This window comes from Malurus melanocephalus, unplaced genomic scaffold, assembly GCF_030028575.1.
Source record: "Malurus melanocephalus ecotype Western Australia unplaced genomic scaffold, MMel_1.1 scaffold_355, whole genome shotgun sequence".
In the NCBI taxonomy this organism is placed as follows: domain Eukaryota; kingdom Metazoa; phylum Chordata; class Aves; order Passeriformes; family Maluridae; genus Malurus; species Malurus melanocephalus.
Genome location: NW_026623587.1, coordinates 58,333 through 72,080, shown reverse-complemented (window position 1 = coordinate 72,080; position 13,748 = coordinate 58,333). Strand labels below are relative to the sequence as shown.

The 13,748-nt window shown below is 48.8% G+C and overlaps 1 protein-coding gene across 1 annotated transcript in view; it reads right to left on the bottom strand.

The window, feature by feature from the left end:
• PNPLA7 (patatin like phospholipase domain containing 7) overlaps positions 1–13,748 on the bottom strand; it is a gene marked incomplete at its 5' end in the record, with an annotated part of 134,385 nt that overhangs the window by 63,837 nt on the left and 56,800 nt on the right. The window contains one exon of the mRNA XM_057378351.1: positions 2,649–2,709. Coding sequence (XP_057234334.1) covers positions 2,649–2,709 — 61 coding nt within the window. The remainder of the gene's footprint in view (positions 1–2,648; positions 2,710–13,748) is intronic.

The following is a 13,748-nucleotide window of genomic DNA, read 5'->3' as shown; positions in this document are numbered from 1 at the left end:
AACCACCCTGCTCCTACCACCCTGCCCAAAAAGGTGTCAGCTAGATTCTGACTCCAGCAGTTTAAGCTGTAGTTTCTGTATTATTGCCTTTATTGTAATTTTTCCAATTAAATTGTAGTTCTGACTTAGTCTCTCGCAATATATTTGTGAGGGGATAATTCCCTCGCTGATTTGTTCCTCAAACTAACACAAAGTGTCACCGTGTCACAGAGCTGCTGCACACCAGAGGAATGTAACATGATCCTCCCCAGCACATGAAAGCAGAGCTCCCACATTTTTCATTAGAAGAGGATGAAGATCAATTGCCATCATTTTTGGTCGCTGGTACAGCATACAGGGGTTGAAGTTAGGCAACGTTAAAAACATGCCAGGAATGTGTGAAATGAAACATGGATTTACCTGACCCAGGAAGACAAAGACAAACGGCACTTTAAATCCCTCGACCACAACTTGGAACTGATTTACCCCACAAGAGGAATTAGCTTAATTAACAAAACCCCAGAACTTCTTATCAGTATTAAAATATTCCAAAAATGACCAATCCATTTTTTGTGGTATTTCTAAGCAAGGAAGTAAATACCTTTCAACAAAGTTTCTACAGAAATCCAGTTTTTCCTATTTTCTCCTATAGAAACCCTATATTTTCCCATTCTGTCCTGTTCTCACCTCTTTCCAAGATGCAGAGCTTTACAGATATGGCCTTAGGAGTATTAAAATAAAATATGGAACCCCTGAAGCAGCAGCACAAGTACCTGGGAACTGTCTCTAATATAATTTGGTGAGTAAGGACAGAGAGTCTCGACAGAGCAAAAGCAGTTGTTGAGAGAAATCTGCAAGGCATGTGAGGAAGATCAGGATGTTCCCAGACAGCTCAGAGCAGGTAAAGGTCAATGTTCTACAAACTGTTCTTATTCTGATCTTCTTTTTTCCCTCTTCAGCTGAGCTTTCTCAGACAATCTCACTCTGCTGCTAAGGCCTRTCATCTCAGCTCCAAGAACATGAAAATTTTTCAACCTAAATTGGGATTTCACATCCTGCTTATCTCGTTTCACCCAGCAAAGGCCTAAGATGTCCCATCAAGATGAATTCTTGAGCTGGGCATGTGGAAACACTCGATATCCCCTGTGAAAGGCTTAATGCCACAGTAATAGTACACAGCAGGACACAAAGAAATGGCAGATAAACTTTTTGAAATCTATTCAGCAATTGAGTTATTCAATTCAAATCTTCTGAAACAGCTCTGCACAGAAAATTAAATAGCTTTCCCCGCTCCTTTTGGTGATCTTCAAGAAGATATCTGCAGGTTCAAACAGGTTACACATCACAGCTCAACGCCTTCATCTCCACAGGCCCTTCCCTCCTCAGAACTTCAATGAGCATCCTCTGATTGAACTCCTCATACTTTCCCCAATTTTCCTCCCTCTTTCTCTACTTTCCCCATTTTGCCATGTTTTCCAGGCAGCACCCTGGGCCTCAGAGGCAAAGCAGCAGGCAGAGGAGTTTAAGCACAATTATCACAAGGCATTTGGGCACAAGTGGTTGTGCCCAGAAAGCTGAGCAGTGAAGAAAGAGCAGATTCCCCTTCCCCAGCCTGCTCTGAGACAGGAAAGTGGGGGACCTTCATTTCCAGTCTCCTTGGAATTTGGCAAAAGCGCAACTGAAGTAATTAAACCCCCCAACCAACCAAAACCCAAACAATCCCCGGCATCACAGAGCCCTACAACACCCTCATCAGTTAACAGGCATCTGTTTGCTTTTCAGAGCTGCTCAAGAAAATGGGGAAAATTCCCTCCTACTCCCTTCAGTCAGTAGAGACTTTGTGTTGGCACAGCCACAAACACAAAGCTTCAGAACCAAACCTTGGCAGGCCATTTCCTCCCAGACAATTCATTAAAATACTGCACATCCAGGCATTTTAAGCCAGCGTTTATGCTGCTGCTGCTCAGCATGGTGCTCTGATTCCAACCCATCAGAGCTGCTCTTTCCAACATCCATTTACATTGTTCTTGCAAGGAATTCCAAGGAAATTTCATTGCACACAGGCAGGAATATTTCTCTGTCTCAACTGCAAATCATTGCATTCCGCACTCAGTCAACCATGCTCTGCCAAAACAAACATGTGGATGCAGAATAAAATCACCATTCACTTGTGCCTGCAGCTGTTACAGAGCACAGAATCCCAGATGGGTTTGGGTTGGAAGGGACCTTAACGCTCCTCCAGTGCCACCCCTGCCATGGCAGGGACACCTCCCACTGTCCCAGGCTGCTCCAAGTCCCATCCAGCCTGGCCTTGGGCACTGCCAGTGATCTGCCCAGGTGCTCCTCTGGGCACCCTGTGCCAGAGCCTCCCCACTTAAACAGGGAACAATTTCTTCCCAATATCCCATCCATCCCAGCACTCTGGCAGTGGGAAGCCATTCCCTGTGCCCTGTCCCTCTGTGTCCTTGTCCCCAGTCCCTCTCCATATCTCCTGGACCCCCTTTAGGAAGTGGCTCTAAGTTTTCTCTGAAGCCTTCTCTTCTCTAGGCCAAAATTTAGCAAGAAATTTCCTTTCCAAATATGCACTGTCTACTTCCAAATTTAAGGATGCCAATCTGGCTCCAAGGAAGCCCCAGCATCAATGGGAACAGTCCAGGAATGAGTCTCACCTCCCTGCTGCAGACTGCCAAGAATCTTCTCGCCCAGCAAGTGAATAAGTCTGGTCACAACCTGGGAGGGAAAGGAAAAAAGAAAAAGAAACATTCAGGCAGAATGTACTGAAAGTAGAGCATCCACTTTTGGAGATTTCCTAACTTTTTTAAGATATTTCCTCAAGTTGAGCCACATAGAGACAAGGGTTTGTAGCTGCAGCCTCTTTGCTGGCTGTAATGCACGGTGACTGATCATTTGTCTTGATTTCTCCTCCCCTGTTTTGACTTTAATTTGGAAAAACAAGAAAACAGAACAATCCCAGAAAAGGCAGGATTTAACTTGTTTTGGGAAAAAAAAAAAGAAAAAAAAACCTGATTATCTGGGGAAACACATCAAATTTCATTTTCAGCTCTCCTCATTTCTCCCTGAGGTGCACCTGCACCTCTAAGTCATCTCCACTGCGGCACAGCCACACCTTCTGTAGGTGCTGAAGGCTCAAAAAGATTCAAGTCTGTGGTGAAATATCCTTACCCAATCCTGGTTCCACCTGACACCCAGTGGACCGATCTAAAATGTTGGAAAAATCAAAGAAGGGATAAACACACCCCCTAAACACCTGCAGAATCAAAACAAACTGCCTAAGAAATTGCTTTTCCCCTCTAATCATGTTTGCCTGGTAATTGGTGTTTGAGGGCACAGATGTTCTCCCAGCTGTTTTTCCAGCAGCGCTCACATCAATACAAACTAATATTCCAATAGCCAAATGCATCTCCAAACTGACAAGCCTCTCTCCAATGTGATCCAATCAATAATTCCTGACAAGTGGGGCAGCAGAAGACGAATCATTGCAATATCAAGAAGTGACAGACGTGGAAAATGCAGCATTTATTCTGAAAGCGCTCCACAGATGTTTTACCAAATAAGGAAAAGAGTTATTTAAATGCATTAAGGATTAATAAGAGTGATCATTAATTATTCTCCCCCAGACAAATAATTCAAGGTCAAAACAGCTCATGAGGACATAAAAAACACCAAAACTGCCGCAACAAAAATTCTCCAAAGTTAACAAGCAAAGCAAGCAGCAGCCAGGYTCCCTGAGACCCTGGACAGACACTCTGTTCCCACAAGGAAGATGTTCAGGATGCATCTTCCGGACAAAGGGCCATGTAGGCAGCCAGGCAGGTCAGGACACCCACCTGAATCATTCTTACATCCTGCTCAGAAAATGAAATCCAAAGCAGCAAGTTGCCCTGAACTGCGAAGGGCCATGTAAGAATCACTAATTTATTTTATGGAAAAAGGGAGAAGGGCAAACAGGAGGCTTCCAGCACAGGGTGACTTGTAGTGGAACACAGAAAAAGAGGTAACCAAGGTTATTTCAGGGATTTCACGGCAGGTTTGGGGTGGAAGGGACCTTTAAAGCCATCGAGTCCAATCCCCACCAGTGAGCAGGGGCCTCCACCATACCAAGGTGCTCCAAGCCCTGTCCAGCCTGTCTTTGTACACTGCCAGGGATCCAGGAGCAGCCACAGCTTCTCTGGGCACCCTGTGCCAGGGCCTGCCCACCCTCCCAGGGAAGGCAGTTCCTCTTCAGTATCCCATCCATCCCTGCCCTCTGGCAGTGGGAAGCCATTCCCCCTTGTCCTGGCACTCCAAACTCTTGTCAACAATCTCTCTCCATCTTTGCTGTATCTTCAGGCACTGCAAGGTCACAGTGAGGTCACTCCAAAGCTTCTTTAGGCTGAACAATCGCAACTCTGAGGCATCCCCCATCTCTCCAGGCAGCCTGTGCCAGCTCTGTCCCACAGCCACGACTGCAAGTCCCTGAAGATGCCACGTGAACATCTCCTCAGTGCCCAGGATAAACCTCTTTGAGGTTCCTCTCAGGGCCCCAAGAGTAGACACRCAGTGTCTGTACCCAGTGATATGGGAATGGCAGCAGGAAAGCTCCCAGCCTCCTGCCTTATCCTGGAATCTCACACAGCAAAAACCCTTCCTGTAAAACCCTTCCATTTGTTCAAAACAACAGAACGTGATGATCAGCCAAGCACACAACCCGTTACCACTTCAACACCACCAGGCTCCGTGCGCTGGGATTCACTAACGCTGCCGTGTGTGGCTAYGGAAAATGGCCCAACCAGGGGGAGAATTGATTAAGAAACTGGGAATTCTTAATCAAAAACAGAGATTGACCATCCTTGCTAGGGGAGATGACCTGCTCCCAGAGCACATTTGCTACCCCAGCACACAGGTTTCACCCAACCCTGCAGCAGGACATCAGGACTTTGCTTCAGCAGTTTCGGGAGGTGCTGCGAACATTTTACACTTCTGAAGCACTTAAGCATCAGAATTTTAATTACTTACTAAAACCATCTCCTATATTTATAACTTTTTTCAGCTTTACAAGCAGCTAAGGAGAGCTCCAGCTAAGTTACAAAATCTGTCCAAGGTTAATGATGGGACTAAGAATAGAACCTATTGCTCCCATTTTCCAGCTGGCTGCTCCTATTACCGGGAAATATTATTTGTCTTGTTTGCTGGAGCAAACCTTCCAGCCTTGGTATGTATAGATAGGGGAAATTATTTCCCTGGTGACTTTGTACAACAAGCAAAGCTGCTCCCCAGTATAGGATGAGTCACTCTGTCGCAGTCATGGCAACGTCCAAGGAACATCAATTTGGGATCCGAGCTCAGCACTGAAATTTCCACCGAGTTTTATATTACATGCACCAGATATCCTTTCACAAAAAGGCAATGTTTTCCTGTAAAAGAGACTTGTCCATCCTTCTGAGGGAGAAGTCAATACAAATCACATCCCTCCATTGACTGCAGGTTTGACCCAATCGACCCACAGCCCTTACTGGGCAGGGCAGCTCTCCCCAAAGTCAGGGCAGCTAGGAGAATGGAAAAATAACAGGAAAAAATCATCCTGCGGGTTCCCAAGCCCCTTTATTGTCACTCCCACACAGCAGCAGGGCATGGGAAGGAGCAGCACAGCTCAGTGCAGCCCAAGAGATAATGAGGAAGCCAAGGGATCGGGGAGAGGACCAGGATAGCTTGGGCAGGGAGAAGGAAGAACCAGCAGGATCAGCCCTTGGGCTGGGAGCAAAGTGACAGGGATTGAAGGAAAGCATTTCAAGTGTGCCTGGAGGAGATGGAGGCAGAGGGCAGGTGACAGGGTGGTACCTCGGTGCACAATCTGTGACTCAGCAGTCCCTTATCCCTCCTGTTCAGCTGCATTTTGTAGGAAATGCAAGGTGGGGCTCAGTCTCTTCTCTCAGATAAAGAAGTGACAGGACGTGAAGAAACAGCCTCMAGCCAGGGGATGTTTTGTTGGATTTCAGGAAAACCCTGTTCACTGAAAGGGAGGTCAGGCAGTGACACAGCTGCCCAGGGCAGTGGTGGATTCACCATYCCTGGAAGTGCTCAAAAAACAYGTGGGGGACAYGGGTGAGTGCTGATCATRGTGGTGCTGGGGGAGTGTTGGACTTGATCCTGGAGGGCTTTTCTAACCTCAACAATTCAAGATTCTGTGGAAGCTCTGGGAATTGGCAGTGAGTGGGGTTTGGGCACAGGGGCATGGCAGGAACTGACCTGGAGGACACAATGAGTTCCCACCCTCTGGGGGTGCAGACCCAGCACTGCCCCAAGCAGGGACAGCCTGGGCACTGCTTCTCCCAGAGCCTTCTGCAAATGCCAGCCTTTCCCAAGTGCGGTGCCAGAGGAGCCCAGAATGCTTCCCAGACATCTGCACAAGCAAAACTCCCTCATGCCCAGGATGTCACCATCACCCGGGGCTGGATAGCCTTCCCAGCCTGCTGTGCTCATCTCTAKGGCACAGCCTGGATGTTACAGACTCTGCCAGCACCCAGCCAGCCAGCCCTGCCAACTCCTGGCACACCAGCAGGCAGCTTCAGTGTAAGGCTCAAAGAAAAATGTGCAAGGAGGCAGCAACCCAAAAAACCCCATTCTCCTGAGCTTATGCAAAAGTTTTCAGGCCAGAAGGACCTTTCAGGCTGGAAATCTGACCTTACAGGTCTGAAAAACAGAGTAAATCTCCATCTCAAAAGCTACCTKGGGCTCCAGGTGCATCAACGCCCTTCTTCAAAAACCTTAAAACCCCTCCTGGTCCCACAGACACCACTGCAAATGTCAGCTAACARCCCTGGCCCAGAGCAGGGTGTTCAGGATTGAAGGTGTAAGGCTTGAAGAAAAATGTGCAAGGAGGCAGTGAGCCTGAGCCCAGGCAGATCGAAGAGCACCGGGAGGCTCCTCAATTAGGCGAGGATCGTTAATTGCCTGTAAAGCAAACACAGCTTTTGGGCCTCTCGTGCTGGGGACGAGCTGAGCTCGGTTTAGCTGGGGATGAAGGTGAATTAATCCTTCCCCATGMTGAGGAGCAGTGGCAGTGAGTGCACCCGGCTCGGTTAATCACAGTTAATGACCATGACACTAACRAGCAGCAGAGCCATGGGTTGGGCACTTGGCTGTCAGGACAGGTCTGCTCAGAGCTGTCCCCACAAAGTGGGAGAGGGACACAGCTGCTCCCTGCCCAGGCTGGCAGGTGGCTCAGGGAGGTCACACAGCACCTGAACAGGCATTACAGGGGCTCATGRAGCRAGGCTGGAGCTGTGGGGTCTGCCYGGGTYRGCGAGGTGACTGAGCTCCCCATCAAAAATATCCCCAAAGCAGACAAAACCCCATTCTCCTGAGCTGATGCAAAAGTATTCAGGCCAGAAGGACAAAATCTCACTGTACAGATCTAAAAAACTGAGCAAATCTCCATCTCAAAAGCTACCTGGGGCTCCAGTTGCATCAATGCCATTCTCCAAAAACTCTAAAAATCCTCCTGGTCCCACAGGTACCACAGCAAATGCCAGCTCACATCCCTGGCCCAGAGCAGGGTGTTCAGACGAGACATTTTACAAAGGAAATAACCATTCCTCCACCTCCTCCTGCCACCCACTCCCCTTTCCAGATGAACTCCCCAGAACATTTCTGTGCAGGGCAAAAGAGGACAAAGAGTTTATTTTTCTCAAATGGTGTTGGAGAGCTCTTCCCCAAGCACAGCTCCACCTCTCTGACCCAGCTCACCACCTCATCTACCTGCAAACATCTTGTCTCCCTGGCTGTTTCTGGATCCAATCCACCCCAGTGAGACCCACTCAGGCCCTCTCAACACCCCCAGATCCCCCAGATCTCTCCTGTCTAATTCAGTCTGTTCTGCATCTGCTACAGAGAAGGTTCTAGGAAACCATTAATTTTCCCTCAGCTTAACTAATGTTCAATTACTGCCCAGACCTGCAGACTCYGCATTCACAGCAGGGCAAGGCCTGAGCCCCACACCCCAAGGGGCTGCATTTCCTTTCTTTAAGATGATTTACTGCTGTTTCCAAAGCAGGATGTGGCCAGGCAGGACTGCAGCCCTGCTGCTGATGGTRCCAGCCCAGAGCTGAGCGCTGCACCCACCCTGGCTCGGAGGGGTTATCAGAGCACAGCCACTGCAATTCCCACACCAAGAGGGTAYAGACACTCTGCAGTGCTGCATTTCCTGTAAACCTTTTAAATATTTCAAACTATTCCCCACCCCTGCTAATATTCCAAGGCTGGGTTCTGCTTAAAGCTTTTGTTCCTCTTCAGCTATGAAACTTGAGAGTTGCTTGAGAAAAAGCTCTTTGGAAAGTGATTTTCACAAGAATTCAGTTGGAAAATATTTTCCTATGGATATTTATTTCRTTCTGTGAATGTACTATGGATTGCCTGACAAATTGATTATTTGCTGATAGACAACAACTATTCCACACAAAGCTWGTTCCCATCTTAGGTAACTTCAGAGTGAGTGAAAATTATACCTGAAGGAAGCCTACAAGAAATGTGGAGAGGAAATGTCCTCTCCTGGAGGGACAAGACACRGGGAATGCCTTCCCCRTGCCAGAGGGCAGGGATGGATGGGATAYTGGGAAKGAATTGTTCCCTGGGAGGGTGGGGAGGCCCTGGCACAGGGTGCCCAGAGAAGCTGTGGMTGCCTTGGATTCCTGGCAGTCCCAGRCTGGACATTGGGGCTKGGAGCARYCTGGGAYAGTGGAAGGTGTCCATGCCCATGGCAGRGGTGGCACTGGATGGGCTTTGAGGTCCTKCCAACCCAAACCAGTCTGGAATTCTAAAACAGGGAAAAATTTCACATAATCAACACCAATATCCAAACTGGCAGCAAAAACTCACTGATGGAAGGCCCTGAGTTCTACAAATCCCTTTTAGCTACAACAGAATAAGCATTTATAAAAACAACTATAAGAATGAAACATACAAACCCCAAACTAAATCACACATTAATCACCACAGCCCACCCTGCACCACAGTTCAGCTTCCATTGAATCTGATTTTAAACTAAAGCTCCTGTGCAAGGAAGGAAAGGCCAGGCCCTGGGAGCATCACCAGCCCTGTCAGCACTGTCTCCCTGCAGGCTCCTGGGCCAACACAAAAACAGCCTGGGCTGCTGGAATAAAYCTGACATGGCGTGAAACCAAGAGATGGGGCAGCCCTACAAAGCTGAGTGTGGATTTCCTCTGGATCCTCCACCATCACCCAGACCCAGCAGACCCGGATGCTGCAGCCTTGGAGGTGAGCAGGGGACTCTCTCCAGGGACTCTGAAGTCTGAAAATTAGATACTTTCTAGTTAAGCTTTTAAAATTTCAGTAATTTAAAAGGTCAGCCCCAGATTGCAATCACAGAACTCCATCACAGAACCTCCGGAGCTGGAGGGACCCACCAGGATCATTAATTCAACCCCACTCCCTGCCCAGACCCCCCAAACCCCACCCTGTCCATCCCTGGCAGCGCTGTCCAAACGCTCCTGGAGCTCTGGCAGCCTCGGGGCCGGGACCATTCCCTGGGGAGCCTGGGCAGTGCCAGCACCCTCTGGGGACAGAAGAACCTTTTCCTAATATCAACCTAAACCTTCCCTGGCACAGGTCGTTGGTCACTAGAGAAAAATTAAATATGTTAAATAACAATTGGTGCCTTCACAGCTGGGTATTGCAGAACATCACATCCAGATGTGACTGGGTTAAAGCACCTGAGAAAGAGTTTTGTGTCACACAGAGATCCTGGGAAGGAGCTGCCCTGAAAAACAGGCCAGCCAAGAGTTTTCTGTTCCACAAATCAAAAWCAACTGCAGTAAAAAAGAGCAAACAGCCATTTTACCCACTCAAACTCAYAGAACAGCTTCTGGGGAGCTCTTTCCAGGAGCTGAGATTATCCCCCACCAGCTTTCCTAAGAGCTTTTTCTAAGGACAAGGGAGGAGGAGAGGTAAATTAGATCCTCAGCTTGAATAAAACCAGGGTGTTATTGAAGCTTCACATGGGCCCAGATCAGAAAAGCACCAGCTCATCCTGGAATCGGGGAGCTTAGCRAGGGGTCTGTGATTGAAACTTCTGCTGTTTGATCAGTGCCGTGACAAAGCAAATCYTTAGCGCTAGCTCACAACAATCGCTGGCACCTTTTCAAATGCTGCTGAAGCTCACAGAGGAGCTGCAGCTTTATCCCGGGGTTGTTTGAGCTTCCAGCGCTTGGGATCAATCATGGCTTGAAGAAAAACGTCATTGTGGCAGCGGTGCTCTGATGAAAACCCCCACCCTCCTGCCTGCCTCACTCAGTGACCATGGTGCTCCCACTGAATTCCTCCTCTCCTTTTCACATCKATGTCTCAGGATTTCMGTTTCTCTATTTCCATGTCTCTGYAMCCCTGGAATTCTTCAGTGCATAACTCCAGACTCCACAGACAGCGCTGAGCTCCTGCTCTCCCATTTTTACACAAAACAATTCCTSTGCAGCCCCAAACTCAAGGACACCTCCCTGKGYCAGGCCCCAAGAGATGGAAACAACAGAGAATTGGGGGAGCCAAGTTGGAGCAAATGAGTGCATTGGCTGCAGCTGCAATTGGAGGATTCAGCAAATCCCGATGTGCAAATGGACAAAAGTGAGAAAGGGTGAAAAAGCCGTGAGCCATTGTCCATTGTGGGTGCAGCCCCTGGCTGGGCTGGGACTGCCCTGAATGGCCCTGAAGGCCCTGCAAKAACAGAACTGCTTTGGATTCTCTCAGTTCTGGCCACACTCTGCTTTAGGCAGCCGGATAAGGCAACACACATCACTCCTCCTCCAGTCAAGGAACACTCATTGGACTGGACCAGGAGGACAAACACAGAAAAATCCAGAAGCAGAGCCTCTCCTGCCCCATTCCCCAGCGCCACCCCGAGCTTCAACCATGACGCACAATCCGTCCAAATTCCTGTGGGCAGTGTTTTGAAAAGAGGGCACATCACAGAGCTCACTCTGGAAGGCAGAGAACCCTGGGGAAGGCTCCAGCCACTTCAGAGAGCCTCTGGYTCAAATACTCATACAAAGATAACAAAACTCCAGTTGGAGAGGGATGACAGGTTCTGAATATATTTAAACCCCAAGGGCAGATGCAGAGAATTAAAAGAAAGCCGCAGAAAAACTCTTTCTATTTTTCAGCACGCATCTCCAGCACGGCAAAGGTTGTCTCACAGTTCAGCCCCCACAGCTCCCAAGCAGTTTCTCGGCACCACTTCCATCAGCAATCAGCAGGTCTAAATTCCAAGTTAGAATTCTAAAAACCAACACAGCTCATGAGAGGAAAAGCTAATCTAGGAAATGTGATCCCAGCTCCGCTGCGCTGTTGGAACATCTCTGTGATCTGCTCACAGATTTCTGTGCTCTCGCTGCTGCCTCGATGCTGCTTTGCGGTGCCAGGAATCGTGAGCTGCTTCCCTGTCCTACTTTCCAGAAGCAAAGGCAGGGATGAAAATAGAAAGAATCAATTCCTTTCCACGCCTGCAAGGCTGGGAAGCTTCGAACGGCCCCAGAAATGAGCGCAGAGGCTGTCAGGGAGCAAATGTTCTGACTGGCAGAGCACCCTGAGGGCTGTGCTGGACAGGATGGGCAGCAGGGTGGACAGAACCAGTAAATGTGGCACCATGGACCACTCTGGACTGGGAATGTCTAGGATGGCACATCCAGAGTGAATCGAGGTTGGGATGCTTTGTTGAGAAGCCAGACAATGTAGCTTGGCTTCAGCAGGCTGAGCAGGATCTAGAACTCAACATCTGTCCTTTTGGGGCACAAAATCTGACATTTTGGCTCTTGTTGTTAACTGAGGTCAGGCTCGCCATGCTCAGCCATCTGTTTCAGCCATGGTGGGTTACATGGAAGATCCCAGCAGAGCAGCTCCTGTCTCTCCCAGGCTCAAAGCAGCTGCCCAGGAGACAGAACAAGAGGCAGGAACACAGATCCTCCCCAAGGATCAGCCATGCCACTGCTCCAGATTGTGCACTGCAGCGCAAGGAACTGGAATTTCTGCCTGGACTGACAGAGCACGATTCCCCTCATTTCACACAGCTCTCCCTGGCAAGCACCACCCACGTCCTACAATTTTCTTACGCACCAGGTAGCGTTTCCTTACGAAGCACTCCAGAGTTGGAACCCTTCCTGGATCACCTACAAACACGGCATGGCTGGGGAAAAGGCTGCAGGATTGAGTCCTCCCACTGACTCCTAAAATAAAAGGGTTTTTCACCCTTCACAGGAACTGTCTGGAGCCTCCTCATGAGGGGGCAGCTCCAATCTCTGCTCCCTGGGAAGGGACAGGAGCCTGGGAACAGCTGGAGCTGGGCCAGAGCAGGATCAGGATGGAGAKCAGGRAAAGGTTCTTGTGTCCCCAGAGGGTGCTGGCACTGCCCAGGCTCCCCAGGGAATGGTCCCGGCCCCGAGGCTGCCAGAGCTCCAGGAGCGTTTGGACAGCGCTGCCAGGGATGGACAGGAGGGGGTTTGGGGTGTCTGTTTAGGACAGGAGTGGGACTGGATGATCCTAGTTGGTCCTTCCTGCTTAGCATTCTCTGTGGTTCCATGATTCCAGCAAAGCTCAAGGGTAATAACCTGAGAGGGGAATCCAAGCTCAGGAACTACCCACTTTTGGGCTGTTAACACACACACACATTATTTAGGCTCCACAGAAGTTGCCAAGAGGAACACAAAAAAATGCAGTTCTCCCCTGAACCAAGAGAGGATTCCACCTGACTCAAGGACCAGCACCACTATTTGATCTCTACTCCCCAAGGGAGACCCACGATGACCCTCACCAGGCAGTGCAGGAGCACGGAGCTGATGGAGGCAGAGCTGCTTTTTGTCCCTCTAATGGGTGTTTTTCTGCCTTGCAGAGGGAAATCCTCCACCACTCCACTGAACCACCAGGCAGCTCTGGCAACCCAGTCAATTATTTCAGAACTATAGCACCTGCTAGCCCTTCATTACTTGTGCTTGAATGTGGAAAACAACATCATAAACCCTGTGTATAAATCACTCCACTAGAGTAACAGCCAAGAAAACAGGACAGAGAGAATTCATTTGGTCCAAGCCTTACTTCACTGCTCGTTTCAGAAGAGGTTATAAAAACAAGTAACAACCTTTTAGTCTTTCTGGGAAGCAGAATCAGCTTTTTCTCACCACCCCACTGCAGCCATTTCAGTTCAGTCCCAGTTATTCTGTTCCCRTGTGCTGAGCAGCTCCTGCCCTTTCTGGCACAAGACATCTTTATAATCTGAAAATAGCTGCCATGTCTTCCTTTAACCTTTCCCGGCGTTTTTGCCTTTCTATGTCAGTATTTCTAACCAGCACTCAGCYGCCTCTTTGTCCTCCAGACTCCCTTCCTTTGGTCTGCCCCTGCCTTCAGATGTGCTGCCACAAGCTGGTGCTGCAGCTTTCCCAGCATCAAGGACAACAGCGGGATTTCTTCACCCCAAGAAGCATTCTTTTAGCACAGTTTAGTATTTTTTTACAACTCCATGACACTGTCCAGGCATGGACATTTTTTGATCCTCTCAGGCCTGGATTCCTTTTTTAGGGAACAGTGAAGCAGCCCCTGCCCTMTGCACACCATTTATGAGCTCCCAGCTCAAACATTTCTCTCCAGTAAAATCCTTTCAAGTTTACTTTGCATCTGCTGGTTGTCTCCAAACTTTCTACCCTATGGTTTTGCTCCATCAGTTCTTCAATTCTCTCTTTCTCTCATATCCTTCCTCTCTGATCTGCACCAGAAGC